The sequence below is a fragment of the Plecotus auritus genome (assembly GCF_963455305.1).
Source record: "Plecotus auritus genome assembly, chromosome: 3".
NCBI classification, from domain to species: domain Eukaryota; kingdom Metazoa; phylum Chordata; class Mammalia; order Chiroptera; family Vespertilionidae; genus Plecotus; species Plecotus auritus.
Window position 1 is genome coordinate 208,606,887 of NC_137772.1, and position 21,349 is coordinate 208,628,235.

General features: G+C 37.7%; 1 protein-coding gene across 1 annotated transcript in view; it reads left to right on the top strand.

Moving 5' to 3' along the window:
• Positions 1-21,349, top strand: part of CFAP54 (cilia and flagella associated protein 54) — a gene marked incomplete at both ends in the record, with an annotated part of 264,389 nt that overhangs the window by 150,123 nt on the left and 92,917 nt on the right. The window contains 6 exon segments of the mRNA XM_080660197.1: positions 818-1,000; positions 3,384-3,470; positions 8,586-8,708; positions 13,676-13,729; positions 18,516-18,723; positions 20,750-20,829. Coding sequence (XP_080516323.1) covers positions 818-1,000; positions 3,384-3,470; positions 8,586-8,708; positions 13,676-13,729; positions 18,516-18,723; positions 20,750-20,829 — 735 coding nt within the window.

Sequence of the window (21,349 nt, forward strand, 5' to 3'; positions counted from 1 at the left end):
GCTGGCCTAGCATTTTAGAGTAGTTACCTTATAACCTTAATGAATAATCTGATAAAAATTCTTTCCAATATTTACATAAAATAATTTTAAATGCATTTGTCACTGAGAAGTTTTAATTTTTTAAGGTAATATAAGAAGCAATCCTAAATATAAAATTTGCTTTTGTGTATTCATCTTGTTTCCCAACATCTAGTAAAATGTTGGTCAGATAAGTTACTTAAGAAATATTGGTCAAATAAAATAAATCACCTTTTCAATTAATTCAGTTAAAATTAAGAATTACCTCTACTTGATTTAGACTTCTGAAATAAGCTGTTGCCTCCTCTACTTATAGGTTGATAGAATAAAAAGAACATCATTTTTTTGAGTTAAATAGATATGACTTTGAATCTTCTTTCTGCCACCACTAGCTGTGTGACCTCAGATAAGTTGTTTAAGCCTTGGTTGTTTCATTTGTGAGATAATAATCCTGCTAGGAGTTGGTTAAATGAGGGTTAAATGAGATAGTGTTTATAAAGAATTTGCCATAGTGCCTAATGCAAAATTGTCCCTCTCAAATGATAACAATATAATGATAATTTCTTCTGAAAATAATATGTATCCAATTACCATGGGATTTCAAAGGCAACATCTTGAGTGATAAGAGCATTTGGAACCTCTGATGATGATAATATTAATGACAAGAACTGTTTATTACAGGGTAGAGTGTGCTAGGCATGTGCTAAGCACTTTAGGAAGTAATACATGTACTTGTCCTTCTGTGTCATTATTGCCAATGCTATATACAGCTTTTTGTCTCACCTTTTATCATCTTCAGGGTTTGCTTAGAACCACACTTCCACATCCTAAAGCTGAACGTTGCTATGCTCAGTATGAAATCACTCAGCTTCTCCCAGGCATCGAACTCTTCTCGGATACATACCGGGCTAACATTTGCTCTGTAGTTGCCAGTCTCTATTATGTTATACGCGAACTGCACTTTGCTAAGCAAAACATAATCGTAAGTAATTGGTAAAATCAACAAATCTTAATTTGCTGTGGCCTTATTTTTTTGCCCACTTACCTTATACTTTTCAAAATTTGTTATTTTGGTCAGTTCTTATTTAACTTTTAAACTCTATAGTCAAGATTCTTATCTGTACGTCAAAATAAAATATATTAATTGAGATTCTTTGACATCATTGTTTGCATTGCTTTTGGATTCAAAAGCAGTGTCTATTTGATTTTGTTCTCGTTTTACTCTAGTTTGCCTTCTTTTTCTTGAGATATTTGGTGAAATGGATTAGAATGCTTCACAAGTCTCAAACAGAAGAATCTAGTGCACATGTAACTCAATACATTTTCATGCATATCACATCAGTACCCAAATTATGAGGCAATTTACTTATTGAGATAAACTTAGCTTTGTGTCACTTGTCTTTTCTCTGGTAAGGGTGTATTCTAAGTAAACAACTTATTCTAACTGTGAAAGAAAAGACAGATACTTCTTAATATCCCAGGAAATTAAAAAGATTCCAAGACAACTCTTTTTTCCTTTGGGGAAATGAACCACGATATGTATATATCATAAATTTGAAGGTAATTACATTTTTTAAACAAGTTAGAATGTTTTAATTGTTAGTCATTTTATGTTTTTCTCCTTGATTTTATTTTTCCTATTTTCCTCCTATATGCTATTTCCTCTACTTTTATATCTCTTCTTTCCTCTGGTTTGCTTCTTAATATCTATTCTGTTCCCCTTTCTTTCATAATTTTCATACCTACTTTCTTTTTTGTGTGTATTGTTTTCTATTCTTTTGTTTTAAATTCACTCTCTCTCCTTGTATTGAAAATATTTATTTCTCCCTGATATGAATTGTTAAATTATAAAGCCATGTGTTAAAGTGTAAAGGTAGATAAATGCTTTTTTAACACTTGGCATATTTGGCAAGAAATTGTTTATTAGAAAAAAATAACAAAATGGTGCTCTTCTCATTGTTAAGGGGATTCATTTCTGGATTTAGAAAACAGTTCTATCCCCTGGGTAACCTTTAGTTGCCTAGTCATACTCATATTTAATACATATCACTGCACTGGAAAAGAAATAAGACTTTTTTTCCCTCTGAAGCTTAAGAAATTGAGAACATTTTTCTGAATAATTGAGCAATTGGCAGCAATAACATTGTGGTTTTATTTCTCACTAAAGAAAAGAAAATCTCAAAGGTAATAGCCAACTCATTGTTTTGTGCTGCATTAATTGTAGAAAAAAAGGTATTGTGTTGTTTTTATTGTGTAATTGTAGAAAATTGTGTCATATACTGTTTGAAACGTTTAAGATCAGTTCTAATCCTTTTTAAAGCTGTTGCTATTAGAAGCTGTCAGTTGACTGACAGAATCTTCTTGGCTGAACTTCCAGGATGTAAACAGTTTCCATTTTGTGTGACACTACCCTCCAGAAACTAGGTAGCTAAGGAGCCTGCTGTCACTGTAAAATTTGCTCTGGGACCCATTGTTGTCGATTCATGGGAAATAGTTTGCTAATTAATGGGCGTCCTAATTATCCTTCTTGCTCAGTCTTCCTTTAGTGGGCAGGACCCAAGTTGTAGGACCCAAGGTGAGCTTCAGTTTTGAGTTGAGATCGGGAGGAGCTATTCCGAAGTCTAGGCAAAACTGTCCCTTCGACACCAGTCTCTAGCAGTGGCTAGGTAAATTGAGATATTGATAGTCTGAAAAAAGAAATAAATATTGATAGTCTGGAACCCTTCATGTATACCTGTGAAATTTCAAGAGGAGTTGAACTTTGGGGTTAATTCTAGGAAAATAAAAACATTATGTGAAGAGTAAGTTTGGGTTTTAATCAGTAGACTATACACTCTGTGAGGGCAGTGATGTGTTAGATTTTTTTCTTATTCAACAGTGCTTGCCACAGAATAGGCAAGTGATAAATATTAGTTTTCGATACAGATATTCTAATTAGAAGACAAATCGCTGCTGACATTGAGATAAATAAGTAGGCGCTATCAGGGGTCATGGATGTGAGTTCCTTTGCTTTAAATTTGGTACTTATTTGGTAGGTCTAGCAAATCTAGAATGTTTCCACAGGCCTCAGTGATTCATACATATATGTTCAATTAATTTTTCAAGGAAGATAGTCAACTGCATTTTTACTTTTGGAAAAGATATGCAGCCTAGGGTTTGTGTACCAAGCAGCATGTACTTGGAATTTTAAGTTCTGATAAAATTATGAAGCATATGCTAAGAAGAACATTTTACTTACATCAAACAGTATTATTTCCTTGCATGGAAAAAGCAACCACTATTTTACACAACATCTACATTACTTGGCAAAATTTTATTATTCAGTTATTAACTTGATAAAATATGTTTTGTTTTTCTGTTGGTAGATTCTGCCTCTTCTTGCATTGTACCAATATTTTGTTGCTGGAATTTGCCAAGACTTGGTCAGAAATCTAGAAGCAAGAATCCTCAAGGTATAATACAAGTTTTTAAAACATTTGATATTCTTGAACTGTTGAAGATATTGCCATGAATTAATTTGGTTCTAATACTCATAATAATAAGTTGATAATAATATGGTGTACTGATATTAAAAAAAAAAACCGTGCCCATTATTATAATAAAGTATGAGAAAGAGCCAGTTAGAAAGGTTTAGATGACTTTATGCTTGAGCCCCAGTAAAGTGAGGAACAGCTACACCTGGTAACAAGGCTCACCCCACACCAGTCAGTCTAGAGATCACCACTTCTGAAGCATTGGTTTACTGCAAGAATGGAGACTAATGAGTCAGTTTTCTGAAGTTTCTGTGTAACTTTTGCTAAGGATCTTTATGTATGTTATGGTACACAGAATTTTTAATTGCTCAGAAAGAAACTTGAAGTGACAAAACACACAAGCACTAAATTATAATTAACTATGGAACCTAGAAGTCTGCTGAGGTTCTCTGCCTTAAAGGTTCATGTGCAGTTGGCTTGAACCCCATGTGGAGTGGGAACCTCTAGCATCTCATTCTTTCTGCCCCATTTCCCATCAACTGTGATCACAAGTTCCCACTTTTGTTGAATTTGTTTTGTACATGGATTATCTCAACATTCAGCACATTTGCTCCCTCTTCTGCATGTCCTCATCTCTAATATGGAATTCAACACTATTCCAAGTCACACACACACACTTCATCTAAGGCCTTTATATCTATACTAGAGGCCCAGTGCATAAATTTGTGTACCAGTGGGGTCCCTTGGCCTGGACTGTGGGATCAGGCCAAAACCGGCTCTCCCACATCCCCCGAGGGGTCCTGGATTGTGAGAGGGCACAGGCCAGGCCAAGGGACTCCACTGATTGGCCGGACCTCAGCAGCAAGCTAACCTCCCGGTTGGAGCATCTGCCCCCTGGTGGTCAGTGCACGTCATAGCGACTGGTCAACCTGTTGACTGTCTGCCCCCTGGTGGTCAGTGCACATCATAGCAAGCGGTTGAGCGGTCTTAACATATCATTAGCATATTACGCTTTGATTGGTTGAACGGATGACCGGACACTTAGCATATTAGGCTTTTATTATATAGGATTGGACTTTACTGAAAATAGGGAACACAGGAAAACTTAAGATGAGGCGAAACAAACAATTAGAAATAGAATATTTGACATCTCAGAGCTTAAAATATTTTTTGGCCAACATCTCATTCTTTTGCCTCCCAGACCATAACTTGATCAGCTGTGTGCCCGTAGATGTTTCACAGCTCACTCTAAAAAAAGCTCTGATTTGTAGCACTTAAAATTTCCATGGTGTAAGTACTCTCACTGTAGCTGATGTCAGCCTACCAGTTGGGCATTACTGAATATGAATTTGAGGCAAGATGTGCAGTAAGCTCTTGTAATTGGGAGTAGGTGGGCTCCACATACTACTGGCTTAATCCTCCTTCTTATTTGGAAATGCCCTCTATCCTTCTTCCCAAATCTTTCCTGTTTTCTAATGAGGGAAAATTCGAATTCCCTTTAAACTGTTCTCTCCATCCAGACCTTGACCTTGGGCCTATGTTTTCAGACCCAAATAGTCCATCACATTCTGTTTCTAAATAAAGGAAATACCTTGCCTAAGTGGAATGCTGGTGCTGATTAAGATAATCCATTTTAATTTTGGAATAAAGAATTCATTATTAGCCATGGTAATTTCTGAATCACCATTACTAAGTTACTGAACTCTTAAAGAGTTTTCCTGCTTTTGAATTTTAATAACACTTAAAAAACCCCTGCATACAACATTTTATCTCTTTTTTGAAAAACAGTGTTCTCTTCAAAACTGCCATATTTTTGAATGCTAGGGCCTGTATTTATTCACCTTTTAGTCCTGTATAATGTCTTGAGTAATAAATTCATATAATTGATATTCAGTAATTAATAATTGAATTGAATTTAAAATCTATAGACAGTTATCAAATGCCTACTAGCCACACTCTCCTTAGTGTTTAGTGGAAACTCGCCTAGAAGGTACTTGGTAAATATTTATTGCTTCACCTGGGAAACAACATTTATTGAGTACCTCTAGTATAAAAGCACCAAATCAGTAACTCTAATCAAAGAAATGTAACCCAATGGCCCTCGCTTATAGGGGCATAAAAACAAGGAGGAGAGACAGGACATACACACAAAACAGTAATGTGTGCACCTTCCACTGACCATTTCCCAATAAGTGTGGTGAGCACTGTTCTCCAGGAGTTTGAAAGAGAGGAAGATGGCTTTGAATCTCTATCTTTCACAAAGTAGATAAGATTTCGGCTTGAAAAGAGTAGACCTAACTGAGCAGGAGAGAGGAGGAAGGGAAGATTCTTGGCAGGCAGTAGTGTGAAAGGTTGAGGTGAGAAAGTACTGCCTTGCTTAGGCACAGGGGTGGTTCAAGTTAGACTGGAGTGGAGGTTCTGAGTAGGGAGGTTGGAGAAGAGAATAACATGAGGGTACCAGAGGTCCATGACATGGAGAAAACCAGGGGCCCAGGCTTGAGTTCAAATGGGACATACTGTGGAGGCTGAGTAGTAGGAGGAATGAGGAGATGGGGCTAACCATGTTATTCTGGTCTGTGATAAGAGGCAGGCATGGAAGGGTTGCAGTGACCATTAGTAACATGTCAGAAGGAGATGCAGAGAGGCACTGAAAGAACAAAGTTTTTGGTTTAATGATTATTTGTTATCGGATTGTTAACTTGACAGAACACTGGACAACTCTTTTTGTACTAGAGTCGCTTAAAAGCCAGTGAAGAACTGTGAACTCCATTCTGGAGCCTCAGGGTGGGAGGGGGAATTCATTACAGAATTGTGATCAGGAGAAGGACGTGATCAGATGTATCTGGGAATAGTGTGAGGAGCAGGGTGAGAGAGAAGTGGGTCTTATTGGCATAGCAGGACTGAACAACCCGACCAGGGTTTTAACAGAAGCAATGAAAAAGGGCAACTGTTGCATCATTTGGAGGAAAGGAATGACTGCCTGTGTGTGCAGAGTTTGCCTAATCTTTATGAGTAATCTGGTGTCAGTGAGTGGGAAGAGTCTCAGGAAATAGCAAATGAAGCTGCTTTTTGACACATCAAACAGCAGTAGATCATGCTGTTAAGTTTCTGCAATACACCAGTGTCTTTCAGGGAAAGCTCTGAGATCTCCTTATGATCAGCTAGTCTGGCTCCACTTTAGAACTGCCAGCATCTTGACAGATTTTTTACTCTCAACACACTCAACATTTGTGGAAAGGGTATTGTTAGATCTGTATTTGTGTGAGTGAAGGGCTTATTTATGGGTAGTTTTTTCCCCATCTGGCTTGTTTAGGTTCACAGTACCAGTCATTTCTGTAAATACATGTCCACTATTATCACCATTGTGTTTTTGAGTGGTCAGACTGGTAGTCCATGTACAGCAGTCTGAACAGAGAAGAGTGCCTTCACACAGAGATGAGGAAATGTTCCCTCCAAGGGGAACAAACGAGAAAAATATTCATCTGTAAGTCAGAGAGATGTGACTCTTGAATGCCTACTTTGATGTTCTATGACACTGTGGAGATTAGAGCCCAAGGTGTCTTGGGCAAGACCCAAAGTATGCAACCCAATAAACGAGAAGTTTTCTCCATTAAAAATGCCCTCCTGCCCAGTCGGCATGGCTCAGTGGTTCAGCATTGATCCATGAACCAGGAGGTCATGGTTTGATTCCCGGTCAGGGCACATGCCTGGGTTGTGGGCTCAATCCCTAGTGTGAGGCGGGCAGGAGGCAGCCGATCAATGATTCTCATCATTGATCTTTCTATCTATCTCTCCTTCTTCCTTCCTCCCTGAAATCAATAAAAATCTATTAGAATTTTTTTTAAAAGAAAATATCCTCCTGACCTTTTAGGTTTTATGTTCATGTTTATTGTCACATCTAATTTCCCCTAACTTACCTTCTTTTTATTTCTTTAAAATCTATACACTCTTCAGATTCCTGAGACTGTGCTAGCTGTTTTCAAAACATGTCAGGTTAGGGCCTGCCCTGTTCAAACTCTCCTATAACTTCTTATCAGCCAGAGAATAAAGTTCCAAGTCCCCACTCTGGTGCACAGGCCACCGTTCACACCTACCTCCCAATCCTCTGCCCCTCTCTCCCTAAGCTCCTGCCATACAGGCTGTTCCTTGAGCACACCAGGACCCCTATGACCTTTGTTCTTGAGGTCCCCTTAGCACATTTTCATGTCTCTCTCTCCCTCACATCATTCCCAAACCTTTCTCAAAGACCTTTTCCTCAGAGAAGTTCTTCCTGACCCCAGCGTTGAAGATAGCATTTTTGTCAGTACCCTCAATCCCTTCTCATGCTGTGTATATCATTATGTATCACTTACATTTAGCTAAATATACATCCTGATGGAATATGTAAACTCCAAGAGGGCTTGATGCATAAGAGGTTGTCAATAAACATGTTAAATGAATGAATGAATTTGATCATAACTGTTTTCTTCTTATAGTTCCCTGATTGAAAGGTCTGCTGTATTATATTCAAAATAAATCATGTACAATGTATAGTTACCAACCAATTACTGTTGTTAAGTATATGTCTTTAAAATTTACAGTGCCCATTAATTATGGGTAAGAAAATGAGTGGTTGTCTCTGTGTTGTGGAGTTCATTCACCTCCTGCCTTATTTGACTCTCCTCAGGGTATGAGAGAATATCAGGAGTGTTTTTGTTCTGTTTTTTTTCTTTTAAACTGCAGTTCACCATGGAAACATAAAGATAAATCCAATTATTTTTTAACTCTTCCATGCCTATCATATTTTTATGTGTTTGCCTCTAATGAAGCAGTAGCCACATTTGAAAAACATCCATTGTTTTGAATAGTCCCCCTGCTGTTGTTTATTAGCTTCTTGGTCTACCACCCATGTAAACTGCCTTCTACACTAACACGTGCATCTCCATCACCCATATTTTCTAAACATTAATTTATTAACACATTACCAACATCGACACATTACGAACGTTAAGTACAAATTTTGGATCTCAGTTGATAATTTTTCTCTAAAAATTTTTATTTTATAAGTAAAACAAATTGTTTAATTTTAAATCTCACTTTTTCTTTCCTTTAAAGATTGAAGTCCTTACAGATTTAAGTTTCTTTTCCGAAGCCTTTCATGAGATATCCCAGATTTTTTATGGAAAGCACATGCCTTCCTTAATACCTGCCGGTTCTAGAGCTACTGGGAGAGTGAAGGTAAACCTATTGATTTGATTCAAAGCCATTTCTTTACCTTTTGAAGGCTACTTTCCTGAAATCCAGAGAATGCGTCCACAAAGGTGTGTTTATAAGTCTCTGGCACCACAGACCTCTCTGCTCAGCCTGGCTATCACTGTCGTCAGGCTTCCATCTGTCTGGAATGGAAGGGTGTCATGGGGGAGGGAGTGTGGTCTTGGAGTACATTTGTACAATAAAATTCTCTGTTATAGTTATTATGGTCTCAGTAGACACATCAGCCACTACCTCTTAGGTTTTTGGGAATAATCTTATAATTTATGGTTAATGTTCTTAGAACAGTTTCTCATTTTTTTGTGTGGATGTTTTTGACTTATGTACTTTATACCAAAGTGTTAAATATGTTTCTCAAATTTCTTCTAATTTCTATGAGAAGACACTCCTCAATTTTGTCTGCTCTTTTTTGACTTTGGGAAATTTTTTAACCTGGCTTGCTTAATTTGTATTTGTAAATCAGATCATTGTGGCATCCTTAAAAATGTATACTGGTGCTTATTTTAAATTAGAGTGAACTGTTGCTTTCCTCTGCTTTAGTTTTCATGGTGATCTGGGAATCACTGACTGGTCTTGTTTTGGGAGATACTTGGACTCTCGTGGGCCAGCAATAAAGGAAATAGAGGAGGTCACAAGTCAGTTTCCTGGGGGAGACAGTATGTGGGAGGAGTGAGACTGATAGATACATGCTGGTGGGATTCAAATTTGGAAGACCTAAAAGAAGCCAGGGAATAGACTGTAAGTCTTGAAAATTACTTGCTTAAGTTCACATTACATTTATATATAATACATTCATTACTTCGGCATATTCCCCTAAAATGCATCTGCTTATTTCTCAGTCTGACAGCTACAGCATTATAATTTACTGTAATATGGTAAGTATGAGGTTATCTACAGAAAATTCTAAGAGGACATTCAGTAGGCAATAGGATACGTGTGTGTGTGTGTGTGTGTGTGTGTGTGTGTGTGTGTGTGTGTGTACATGTATTGATCTATTTATCTTTTGAGGAATCAGTTGGGTTTTGTTCATTTTCTGTAGCATGAATTATTTTCTTACCTCAGTAAAATTAGAGTGTTTTCTTGCTTGCTTCTCAGTCAACAGCCTTCCCCTATTGTAAACAGTTTATATTTTATTATTAAAATCATATTTTAATTTAGTTAAATATTTATTGAGAGCTTACTGAATACAGGCACTATTCCAGGCATGAGGATAGAGCAGTAAAAAGACAAATAGAGAGTTAGAGCCTTCCTGGAGGCATACTACTCTTGGACAGTCCAGTGAGGAAGACAATGAACATATTAAGCACATAAATATATGTCAGGTGGAGATGTGCTGTGAGGACAGACAACCTGAGTTGGGAGGACAGAGTGTCCAGAGCAGTGGGTGGCTGTTATTGAGGGTGATTTGGGAAGTCTCTAATAAGAGAGTTTTGAGGGTGAAAGATTTGAGAGAGTAGCTTTCCAAGAAGGAAGAGCTAAGACCCTGAGGAGGATTCCTGCAAGATGTGGTTGAGGAAAAAACCAAGCAGACAGGTGAGGCTGGAATAGAGAGGAAGAGGAGAAGAGGAGGGGGATGCAGGAGCTAGTTCTTATAGGACCTCACAGGGCTTGGTCAGGGCTGGAGTTTACTCTGAATGAACCTTGCAGAGCTTTGAATGGGGGAATGACTGGATAGGAATTGAATGTCAAATGACCACGTTGCTTGCTGTTTGGGGACTAGACTGTGAATAAACATGAGTATAAATAGGGGACCAGTTAGAAGGTCTTTGCAAATAATCTGAGTGAGATATGACAGTGGTTGGGGTAACTTGTGGAAGGAGTGAAAAGTGGTCCAATTCTGGAGTTTGTGATGCTAGCGTTCACAGCATTTGTGGATGATGGTTTAGATGTGGGATACAAGAGAAATGGATCAAGCATTACTGCAGAGTGTTCAACATGAGAAACTGGTAGGAAGTTTTTATGAACTAAGATGGGGAATACTGTTATGGTAGGAGTGGAACAGTAAGTATGAGATCCTGACTCGACATACAGGAGGGGATGTGGTATTGGTAGGTGCAGAACATATATGATCTGAAATTCAGGGGAGAGGTTGGGGATAAATTTGGGAGTATTAGCATAGATATTTACAATAATGGGAGTGGATAGAATCAGCTAGGGACTCAGGCAGATGAAAAAGGTAGGAGTCAGACAAGTGACCCTTGGGGGTCATCCATTTAGAATCCAGGAGTGAGAGAAAGAAGCCAGTTGGGTGGAATGAGAAACAAGAGAGAATTTTCAATGGTCACTATTTTCACTAAAATAAACAATCTGAAGCCAATGTTGGCAGGTAAATTCCAAATTTCATTTTTATCAACTATTTATCATAAGGCAAAAGTGTGGGTACATTGTCTCCCAGTGTATTGGGACTTCAAATTTTGTATTCTCAAAGTTAGTTCACAGTTTTACAGGTTCAATTGGGAATTTAAAAAGTGTAATTAAAAGAGGAAATGTGTTCAGGGTTTATAATTAAAATAGGTGCCAATGTTATTAGTTATTTAAAGAAATAATGAATTAGATTTCAGTTATAAAAGTACAGTAGGTCATCGAGAGGTTTTTGGAAATTGCAACTTTAAGTGCAATGATGTATCATGAAACCAATTTCGTCGTAAGAAAATTGATATAAGGAAGATCAGTTTTCCTATGGCATATTTCTGGTCACAAAAACAAACATCACCAAACTTATAAAGACCCAAAACACTTCTAATATTGGCCATTAAAATAATTGTGAGCTATGCATGCATGTAAGAAAGATTCATAAAAAGAAGTAAGGTCATGGTTTTCCAACCTGCTTAATCCAGTTCAGGGTCATGGGTAGCCAGAGCCTATCCTGGAAGCTCAGGTGCCAGATGGGAACCCACCCTGGATAGGACATCCCTCCACCACAGGGTGCACTTACACACTGACATTCACTCAGACTGGGACAATTTAGACATGCTAAGTAACCCAATATGCACATCTTTGGGATGTGGGAGGAACCCAGAGACCCCAGAAGAAAACACACAGACATGGGGAGAACGTGCAAACTCCACTTAGACAATGACCCCTACTAGGGATCAATGTTTTTCTTCATCGATGTTAACGAAATGGCATTGAATGAAATGACTTTATTTGAGTACCTGCTGTGTCTGAAAAAGTCTTACAGATTATTATTGGATTTTTCACAGGCTTTTAAAAATTATATCTTTTAACATTCTATTCATTGATATTCTGCTCTCATCACCAAATCTAAAGTCTTATCAACTCTCTTCAAATTATATCACCAAGGATCTCCCCCTGGATTCACTCACTTTTCATTGTATTACAGGAGATAAAAAGTATCTTCAAAAAAGCAAAAAAAATTTAAACACTACCAACACTTTCTTTCAATAAGACCTATACATGATATCTTGGTTTAGGGGTCCTGCAAAAGCAGATCGTGAGACAAAGATTTGGGGGCAAATACTGTAGTATGTTTGGGAGGTGGCTCCAGAAAGAATGGTGAGTGAGTGAGAAAGCCTGAGAAGGAAGTGAGAAAGACCATTCCATGGAGCTTTAAGGAGAGCCCTGCTGTGGGCAATTGGGACTCTCTGAGAAACCAGTACTTCCCTATACTTCTGGAATGTTCTTGTGGCCACAGATTGCCCTCCAGCAAAGAGGCACAGATAAAATAGGATACTTTCCATAGGTGGCTGCCTGTCCACAAAAGCTGCTGGTGACTTCCAGGTGACCCAGGGGATATGAGGAGGACATCAGTATTGACATCTACAAATGCATCCAACACAATGACACCACAATCACCTGTGAGAAATACATTGAATATTTCCTAATGCAACATTCTGTTTAAAGCCAAACATATTAATAGGTAATTCACTAAAAAGGAAAAGAACTACAAAGAGTCATTCTGAAGAGAACACTATTTCACCTCAAACTGGCCAAGGTATTTTTAAGGGCTAATACTAAGTGCTGTTAAAAGTGCAGTAATCCTGGTATTTTCATAAAACACTAGAGGCCCAGTGCATGAAAATTGTGCACCGGTAGGGTCCGTAGTGGCTGCTGGCCAGGTCCTCCTGCCCTTCCCCTGGCCAGCCCTGCCCACTGGTCGAACTCTGGTTGAGGGGACAATTTGCATACTACGCTTTTATTATATAGGATGGGGAGAAGTATAAATTAAGCCCCCCCCCCTTTTTTTTTTTTTAGTTTTCTCAATGTCTTCTTATCTTATGAGCCTGTAATTCTGCTTCTGAGGATCTTTTCAAAAGTGATAATCAGAAATACAAAAATAGTCATTAATGTTATTTAAATAGAGCTATATGGTGGGGTAAGGGTGGGAAGTGGTCCCTTAACAATAGGAAAGAGATTATCTTGCTACATTCATAGGATAGAACATTGCCTAGCTATTAGACTGAAGCTTATAAATAAGTTAATGGTGTGGGAAAGTAATTATGATATAATGTTTAGTAAAAAGGAATACAGATCCATTTATAAAAATTTAAAATAGCCCTAACTGGTTTGGCTCAGTGGATAGAGCATCAGCCTGTGGACTGAAGGGTGCCAGGTTCGATTCTGGTAAAGGGCACATGCCTGGGTTGCGGGCTCAATCCCCGGAGGCGGGGTGGGGAGCATGCAGGAGGCAGCCGATCAGTGATTCTCTCATATCATTGATGTTTCTGTCTCTCTCTCACCTCTCCTTTCCTCTCTGAAATCAATAAAAATATTTAAAAAAATTTAAATATATCAAAAAGAAAAGACCAAAATATTCACATTGATAACCTAAAAAAGTTTATTTTTCTGTGATTTTTTACTTTCTTCTTTCTACTATTTTGTCTTTGACTAGAGCATGTAGTACTATTAACAGTTTTATTTAAAAGAACACTCAGTATTCTTGTTTCTAATGTTAATGCTTTGTATGTTGACAGACACTTCAATCATTTGACTCAGGAAAACCTCTTACTAGTAAAGAAAATATACAGGTAAGGATAACAATCGTTTATATAAACATTGGATATATACTGTGGAAAAGTTTTGATTCATTTCAGTCTATTTGAGAAAATTATGTAATATGCTCTTCAATGTCTCAAAATCCTGAGGCCAGATCTAATATTGGACCCAAACTGAGCTGTTTTCAGATTGGGCAAATATCACTTATTGCTCCTAAATCTTTTCACTTACACATGCATTTAGTTTGTTCACCTAGCCATGTCAAGTATCTAATTTTGATATTTGCCTGGATTCCCTACACAATAATGGTTGACTTTGATGTAAGAAAAGAATTTCGTATATTTTGCAATAGCCCACTTGTTCAATCTCGCTTTCACTCATATCCTTCTCCCCAGTTTGAGAATGCCTCTCAAACAATGGTTTGGAAAGTTTACTTCTCTTATTAAAATTTTCTTTATTGAGAAATAATGAACATATCACATTGTCTAAGGTGCATGATGTGTTATTTTGTTACTTTATATATTGCAGTATGATTACCACCACAGAGGTAGCAACTCCTCTAATTTCCACCATATTCTTTACAAAGAGACTGCCCATCTCAATATGTTTGTTATTGTCAATTGAATGATTGGGATTTAAGCTTTGATGACCTCATAGCATTTAAACAACTTGAAATAATTATTTTTAAAGATTTTAGGACTATTGGCAGTGTCCACTGGAAAATATTAGAGCACAGGAGTGGTAGTGCAATCATTATTCAAAGGGGTTATGGACAGGTAAGGGGCTCTTATACCCAGGTGACTGTTCATGCATATAGATGGATATATATACACTAGAGGCCCAGTGCATGAAAATTCATGCACACAGGGGCGTCCCTCAGCCCAACCTGTGCCCTCTTACAGTCTGGGGCCCTTGGGGGATGCCCACCTGCTGGCTTAGGCCTGCTCCCCAAGAACAGATGATTGAAAAGAAATAATCATATCCTTGGGTAAGGATTTTTTAGAAAGGTATTGGTCTCATGAAAATTCACTGCCGGCAGGACTGAGGGGACTGGGTGTCGCCATCTTGTGAGGGCATGGTGGTCAATTAGCATATTCCCTCTTTATTATATAGGATATATAGCTTTATTTTTTTAAATGCTAGGAAACAGTAGTCTGTTTTATTAAGTAAGGTATTTGTTTTTATTAAATAATTTTGAGAGACACTTTAAACTTGCTTTATTTTTGTCCTCCCTTATTTTGATAGGAATATATCAAAAGTAATTTATTAAATATAATCTGATTACATTTTTATTATTGTTTATTTTATTCCACAAGCTTTTCATATAATTATGCTTCAGCTGATTCATTGTATTGGCCTTAAAGTTTATTTTAATTTGTAAACAAGTTGTGCAAAATGAAAGAGCTGTTATTAGAAAGATACAAATATATATTCACATTTCATTTTAGTGTTCCAAGATTTTGGATGTTTAAGAATATTTCTTTCTTTCTAGTCATAAATGCAACACATCCTAAAAACACTACTTTAAAAAGTGGTTTGAGGTCTAAAAGGAATGTCTACCTGATCATTTTTTTAAACAAAAGACTGACAGGATAATGAAATACTGATTTCTATTAGCTAATTAATTAAAACAGAACTGTTGGTCTGCTTAAGACTCTTCAGATTACACTTTACAGGGGTACTTTTTGTAGAGTGAGAGAAAGGAGTGTTAAATAGCATTTCTAATTAATCTTTTGATTCTCAAGTGTTTGTGTGTAATTGTCAAGACTCATTAAATCACTGCTGTGGAGAGACAAGAGAAAACTGGTCTCCCCACCATCACCCCCAAACAATCCGTTGTTTTTCTAGGTCCAGGATATCAACCATTTTCCTAGTACAACAGTTTGTTCCCAGCTGCTCCAAGGCTGGATCTTCTGTGTGTGCTCATTTCCACCCTTCAGAAGAGGTTAAGAAAGAATGGACAATAGCAACAGACCTCCCCACTGACAACATGGCCTCACACTCACCCAAACAATGTTCACATAAAACAAATACTTTCTCTCTTTTCTAGAATAGATAGCCCCAGCATCAGCATTTTATATTAATACAACAAATATTTATAAGAGCCTATTGTACACAAGGCACTACTCTGGTGCTGTCCAATAAACACATTAATCAACAATACAGACAAACTCCAAGCCCTCAGGAAATGTATATTTTAGTGGGCAAGACTAGTAGTAAACATATAAGTAAACATTATAAATAAGTAAAGCATATAGTATGTTAGAAGGTGAACCTTCTATGGGGAAAATAAACCCAGAAGTGTGTAAAGGGGATTGGGGCATAAGGCTAGGTTGGGTGTGATCAGGTTAGTTTTCACTGAGGTGACATTTGTGAACAGACTTGAAACAACTAAAAACACAAGTCATATGAAATATGGAGAAAGAACAATCTAGGAAGAGTATACAGTGAGAGCAAAGGCCCTGGGGCAGGATTGCCTACCTTGGTAAGAAACATCTTGGCCAGTGTTACTAGAACTGTGTGAATGATTGCAGAGCAGTGGGAGATGAGGTCAGAGAGGTAACAGGGTACTAGTTTGAAATGGGGCCTTGTAGGGCCTTTGCAAATTAGGTTCTTATTCTAAACAAAATGAGGAGCCACTGGAGGGTTTAAAACAGGTGTAGCCTGATCTGCTTATATTTTAAAAGGATCACTTTAGCTAATCTGTTGAGCCTATTGTGTACTACATACTGTTCTTGTGCTGTCAATCAAACACATCAGTCAACCAATAATACAAATTTCCAGTCCTCACTGTGTGTGTGTGTGTGTGTGTGTGTGTGCGTGTGTGTGTAGGTGAGCAGGGAGTGGGGGGGGGGGAGATTAGGAATACATTTTTGGATATGTTCAGTTTGAGATATCTCTAACATATTCAAGTAAAGGTATTGAGTCAGAAGTTGATTATATGTGTCTTGAGTTCAGAAGAGAGATTGGAGCTGGAGAGAAAAACTTTTATTTCATCAGCATTTAGAATAAATTAAAACCATGATTAAGATGATCTAAAGTCAGGAAGTGAGGAGGCTAAAGAGGATTGAGCCCTGAGACACTCCAATATTAAGAGGTGGAGGAGATGGAGAGGAACCAGCAGGGAAAACTGACAAGGAGTGGCCAGTAGGATAGGAAAGAAATCAAGGGATTGTAGTGGCTTGAAAGCTAAGAGAAGCATTTTTGGAAAAAGGACTGATTAATAGTGTCAAATTTTGCTGATGAATCAAGCACCATAATTTACTGAGTCCTAAACATGCATTTTTTTTCACATTTAACATCTCTGAAATTAGAATGAATTTCACAGTTGAGGCCATGTGACAGTTTAATTGGCATATGAGATAAATTTTATAGATCAGCAATTTTCAACCTTTTTCATCTCATGGCACACATTAACTAATTACTAAAATCCTGCAGCACACCAAAAAATGTATTTTTTGCCAATATGACAAAAAATAGGTATAATTTTTATTCATTCACACAAGACAGCTATTGTTGTGTTGGCTGTTGTCACTTTTTTATTTGACAGTCTAAGGGAAAAGAGGTCATTGCATGTCAGGTATTGCATTTAAAAATTCTTGCAGCATACCATTGTGCCACAGCACACTGGTTGAAAATCACTTAGATCATAAATAATATGACATATGAGAACTAAGAATTGAACATTGGATTTGGTCAATAGTAGGCCATTGGTGACGTTGACCAAAGGATTTCAATGTGGGGAAGGAGTAGATTTATAAGCAAATGAAAGGAGAGATATTAGAATATTGACAACTCATTAGGTCATACAGCAAAGAGCAAGAATTGGGGGAGTAGCTGGAGAGAAAGTCAGGATATAGGGTTTCTGTTTTTTGAGATGGAGAAGACAGCATGGCTGTGTGCTGATGGGAATGCCACTTAGAAAGGGAACATTTATGATGGAGGAGAATGGCTGAGTAGACCAGTGGGGATAGGTTCCATGGCCTAATGGCAGGAAGGCAAGCAGAGTGGTGAGGCAAGTGCTTGGGTAGGTTGGAGAGATGGTGAAACTGTGGGGTCTGTGGATGCTACTTGACTGCTTCAATTTTCTCAGTTAAGTAGAGAAATCAAGGTCGTTACCTGGGAGGTACGTTGGGAAGGAAGAGTTAAAATCTAGAAACAAAGAAAGCGTGGAAATGGTTGTCTGGGAGAGAGGGAGAATAAATGGACTGGGTTGGGTCAGGAATTTAAAGTGGGACCACTGATCCTGACAGAATGATTTTGCCTAGCCTTCTTCAAGCACAGGGTGCATCCTCCAAGATGGTTTCATGATGGTTTTTACCAGGGAAGTACATATGCACAAGATTGGGGCCTGGGAGCTGAGGGTGTTCACCAGGCGGAGGTCTGATGATGGAGCGCAGATCTAAGCTGGGTAGGGAGCTGGCTTGTCTCCCCATTCCTGTTCTCATAGCTCTAAGTTACTCACACGAAAGCAGAGTGGTCAGCATGCATGGCTACTGAGCTGTTGCAGTTTCTCTGTTTAGAAAGTGTGTCCTTTTTTTCTCTCAGCCCTGTTTCACTCTCATTGTGTGGCAGGGCGGAGCTCCTGGGGCAGGTCACAAATTGGTGGGGAACTGCAGAGGCGCTGTGGAGCCTGGGATGGTTCTGACATCACACGTTTCTCTTGATAGACCTGCTATTCACAGTACCTTGTGTCTGTCCCTGTATTTTTTCACCCCAAACCAAATAAGGAATGCAAAAGGGGACAGAAAGCCAGTAGTATATAAAACAATATTTTACTTACTTACATTTATAAATTCTTTTTTCCCATTTTTTTAGGCACTTGATGACTTAATCAATAAAGGCTTGCCTCAAATTCTGCATACAGTTGGCCATCAACATCTTTTAAATAAGTTTTCTTTTGTTAAAGCATACTTGTTAGTAAGTGTGGCTGCAACAATAAATCACGTTCCAGAAAATATATTAAAAATAGCCCCCCATGGATATGTTTCAGAGAAGAGCAAAATGAACTTCTCAAACTTGAAAGGTAATCCTTTGTTTCATTGTTTGCTTGCTTTTCTTTCTCCTCTCTTGCTCCAGTTCTGCTCCTCTCCACCCCCAGTAATCCCTATGAACAATATAGTATCTATTCTTCCAAATTTTCTCTAAGCTTACAAATGACACACATATGCTTATGTTTAAGTATAGGCATATCCACAGTCATTCATATATCTCCATATCCATAAATTTTATATACACACACATATACACAGTAGGATTTGTCATTGGTTACAAATGATATATTTTCATATTTTTCTGCATCATGCCTTTCTCATGCAGGAAAACTTCACTAAAATTGCTCCTAAGTCAACTGCTATGCTTTAGTTCACTATTCTGGCTGTGCATTGTTCTATGATGTGAATGTTCCATGGTTGTTCAGTCATTCCCATATCGATGCTGATTCACTTTGTTTCTAGAGAACAGTGCTGAAACACTACCTATCTGTATGATATAGTGTATATTTCTATGGGTTAAGCCACCCATGGATAGAATTTATGAGCCATAGTGTATATGTATTTTGAAAATGTATTAGATGTTACCATAAAAAGAATTGTTTTCACCTTCAAGTATGATGTTAACTGTGGGTTTTTCACATATGTCTTTTATCAGATAGAGGAATTCTTAATTTGTTGAATAATTTTGTCATGATAGAGTGTCATTAAATGTCTTTTCTGAATCTATTAAGATGATTTTGTGGTTTTTGTTTTTTATTAACATGGTGTATTACATTATTATTTGATTTTTGAGTGTTTAACCAACCTTGCTTTCTTGGGATAAATCCCACTTGATCATGGTGTATACTTCTTTTTTAATGTATTGCTGATTTCTGTTTGCTACTGCTCCATTGAAGATGTTTGAATCCATGTTTATAAAAGATATTGGCAAGTAGTTTTCTTTTTTGTGGTGTCTTTGTCTAGTTTTGGTGTCAGAATAATATTGGCCTCTGTTTTAAAACGTAAGTCTTACTATTATTCAGACATGGTAAGGACAACAGATTAGGAGATGGCTGCCATTGGAAACACAGTTTGTTATTTACAGCCCCCAAGAGAAGGGACACAACATGGAAGCACCACAAAGGGAAAAGCCATACAGGAGGCAGAGAGATCGATGAGGAAAATGTGGGTCCTCTTAGGTTGATGTTCATCTTATGTGGATGCTCATCACAGGGTTACTCATACCAAGCTCCAGGCATTTGTGTTCCATCTTTGTCTCTCACTTTCTTCTCTGACTTTAGGGAAGAAGACCCAGTCCCAGATCGTCTGCTGGGCCTTTCCCAACGCTCAAACCCTCCCTTATACTCAGCATACTACTAGCTCCACAACCTCCTAATGTAGGAGACAAGCCAGATAGGAAGAAGAGAAGTCAGGTGTGCTCAGTTCCATGTTATTCTAGGCTCTTTCGTCCTGCTTATTTCACTCAGTGTCTTTAGGTGGGTAATTTTTGCAGTAATTCCTAGTCAAATAATGACTTACAGTTTTCCTCTCTCTTCTGTAGTCTAGAAGCCAGGTTTACCACAGCAGTCAAGGTCTGCGACATAAATTCTCTGAATTCTCCCTGGCTTAGAATCAGGGCCAGCTTCGTTTTGTGGGTGGAAATTTTGAGATGTTTAAGGATTTTCAATTGTGCTGTTCAAAATGATGTTACTCTCCAGTCTTGGAGCCTGTGCAAATCAATAGAAATGATGCTTCCAAGAAGATCTCATTGACACATTATAAATATCTGGAAGAACCAGAATACTTAGAGGATGTTAAGGGGTTTTAGAATTCCAGGAGAGGAACCAATAGCTTGAATAACATCACTGAATTGTCTGATTTGTTGTAAGAATCAGCCTCAGTCTTCTAATATATTATGTTTAGAGACTATTTGATATAGTAATATAGTTCTAATTGTCATTGCGGGCAGTTGTTAGCATTAAATTTATGGATAGTTTCCCAATTAATGATGAGTTATATTAACTAGAATTAGTATTTAAACTAACCACAGCTATCCTTTCAAAATTTTGTGTCTTACAGACCTATATACAAAGGATGATGGAGGCACATTTGGTTATCTTAGAAAACTAAAAGATGAATTCACTCTTATTACACTAAAGGTAAGTTTAAGAATATTTTCAAATCACAGTAAATCAGTTACCAAGTTGCTCACTATTCAGTCATGCACAGGCCCACTTTCTGGGTTGTGCTTGCAGTTAAGAGGCCAGGTAGCTTTTCTCACATAAGCAGAAACTTTTCCCCATGAGAAAAGTTAGATACCCAGAGGTGTCAGACTTTGACTATACAACCCGCTTAGGTGCAGCAGAATATATGATTCTTTATTGGGTAGGATTTGTGTATTCCATACCCTGTTTCTCATTTCCTAGTAATAATAGTGATGACAACAGCAACAAAAACGGCTACCGCTTATTCAGTGCTTACCACATGACACGCACTTTGCATGGTTATTTTCACAGCAGCTCTGTCATGTAGATGTTAATCATTTTTGAAGTATGTTGTGCTGAGCCATGAGAACATTGAAGCTTAGACAGTTAGAAATTCACTAACAGTATGCAGCTAATAAAATACAGACCATTTTCTTAACCATCATCATATAAATTGGCCTAGAACTTGTATAAT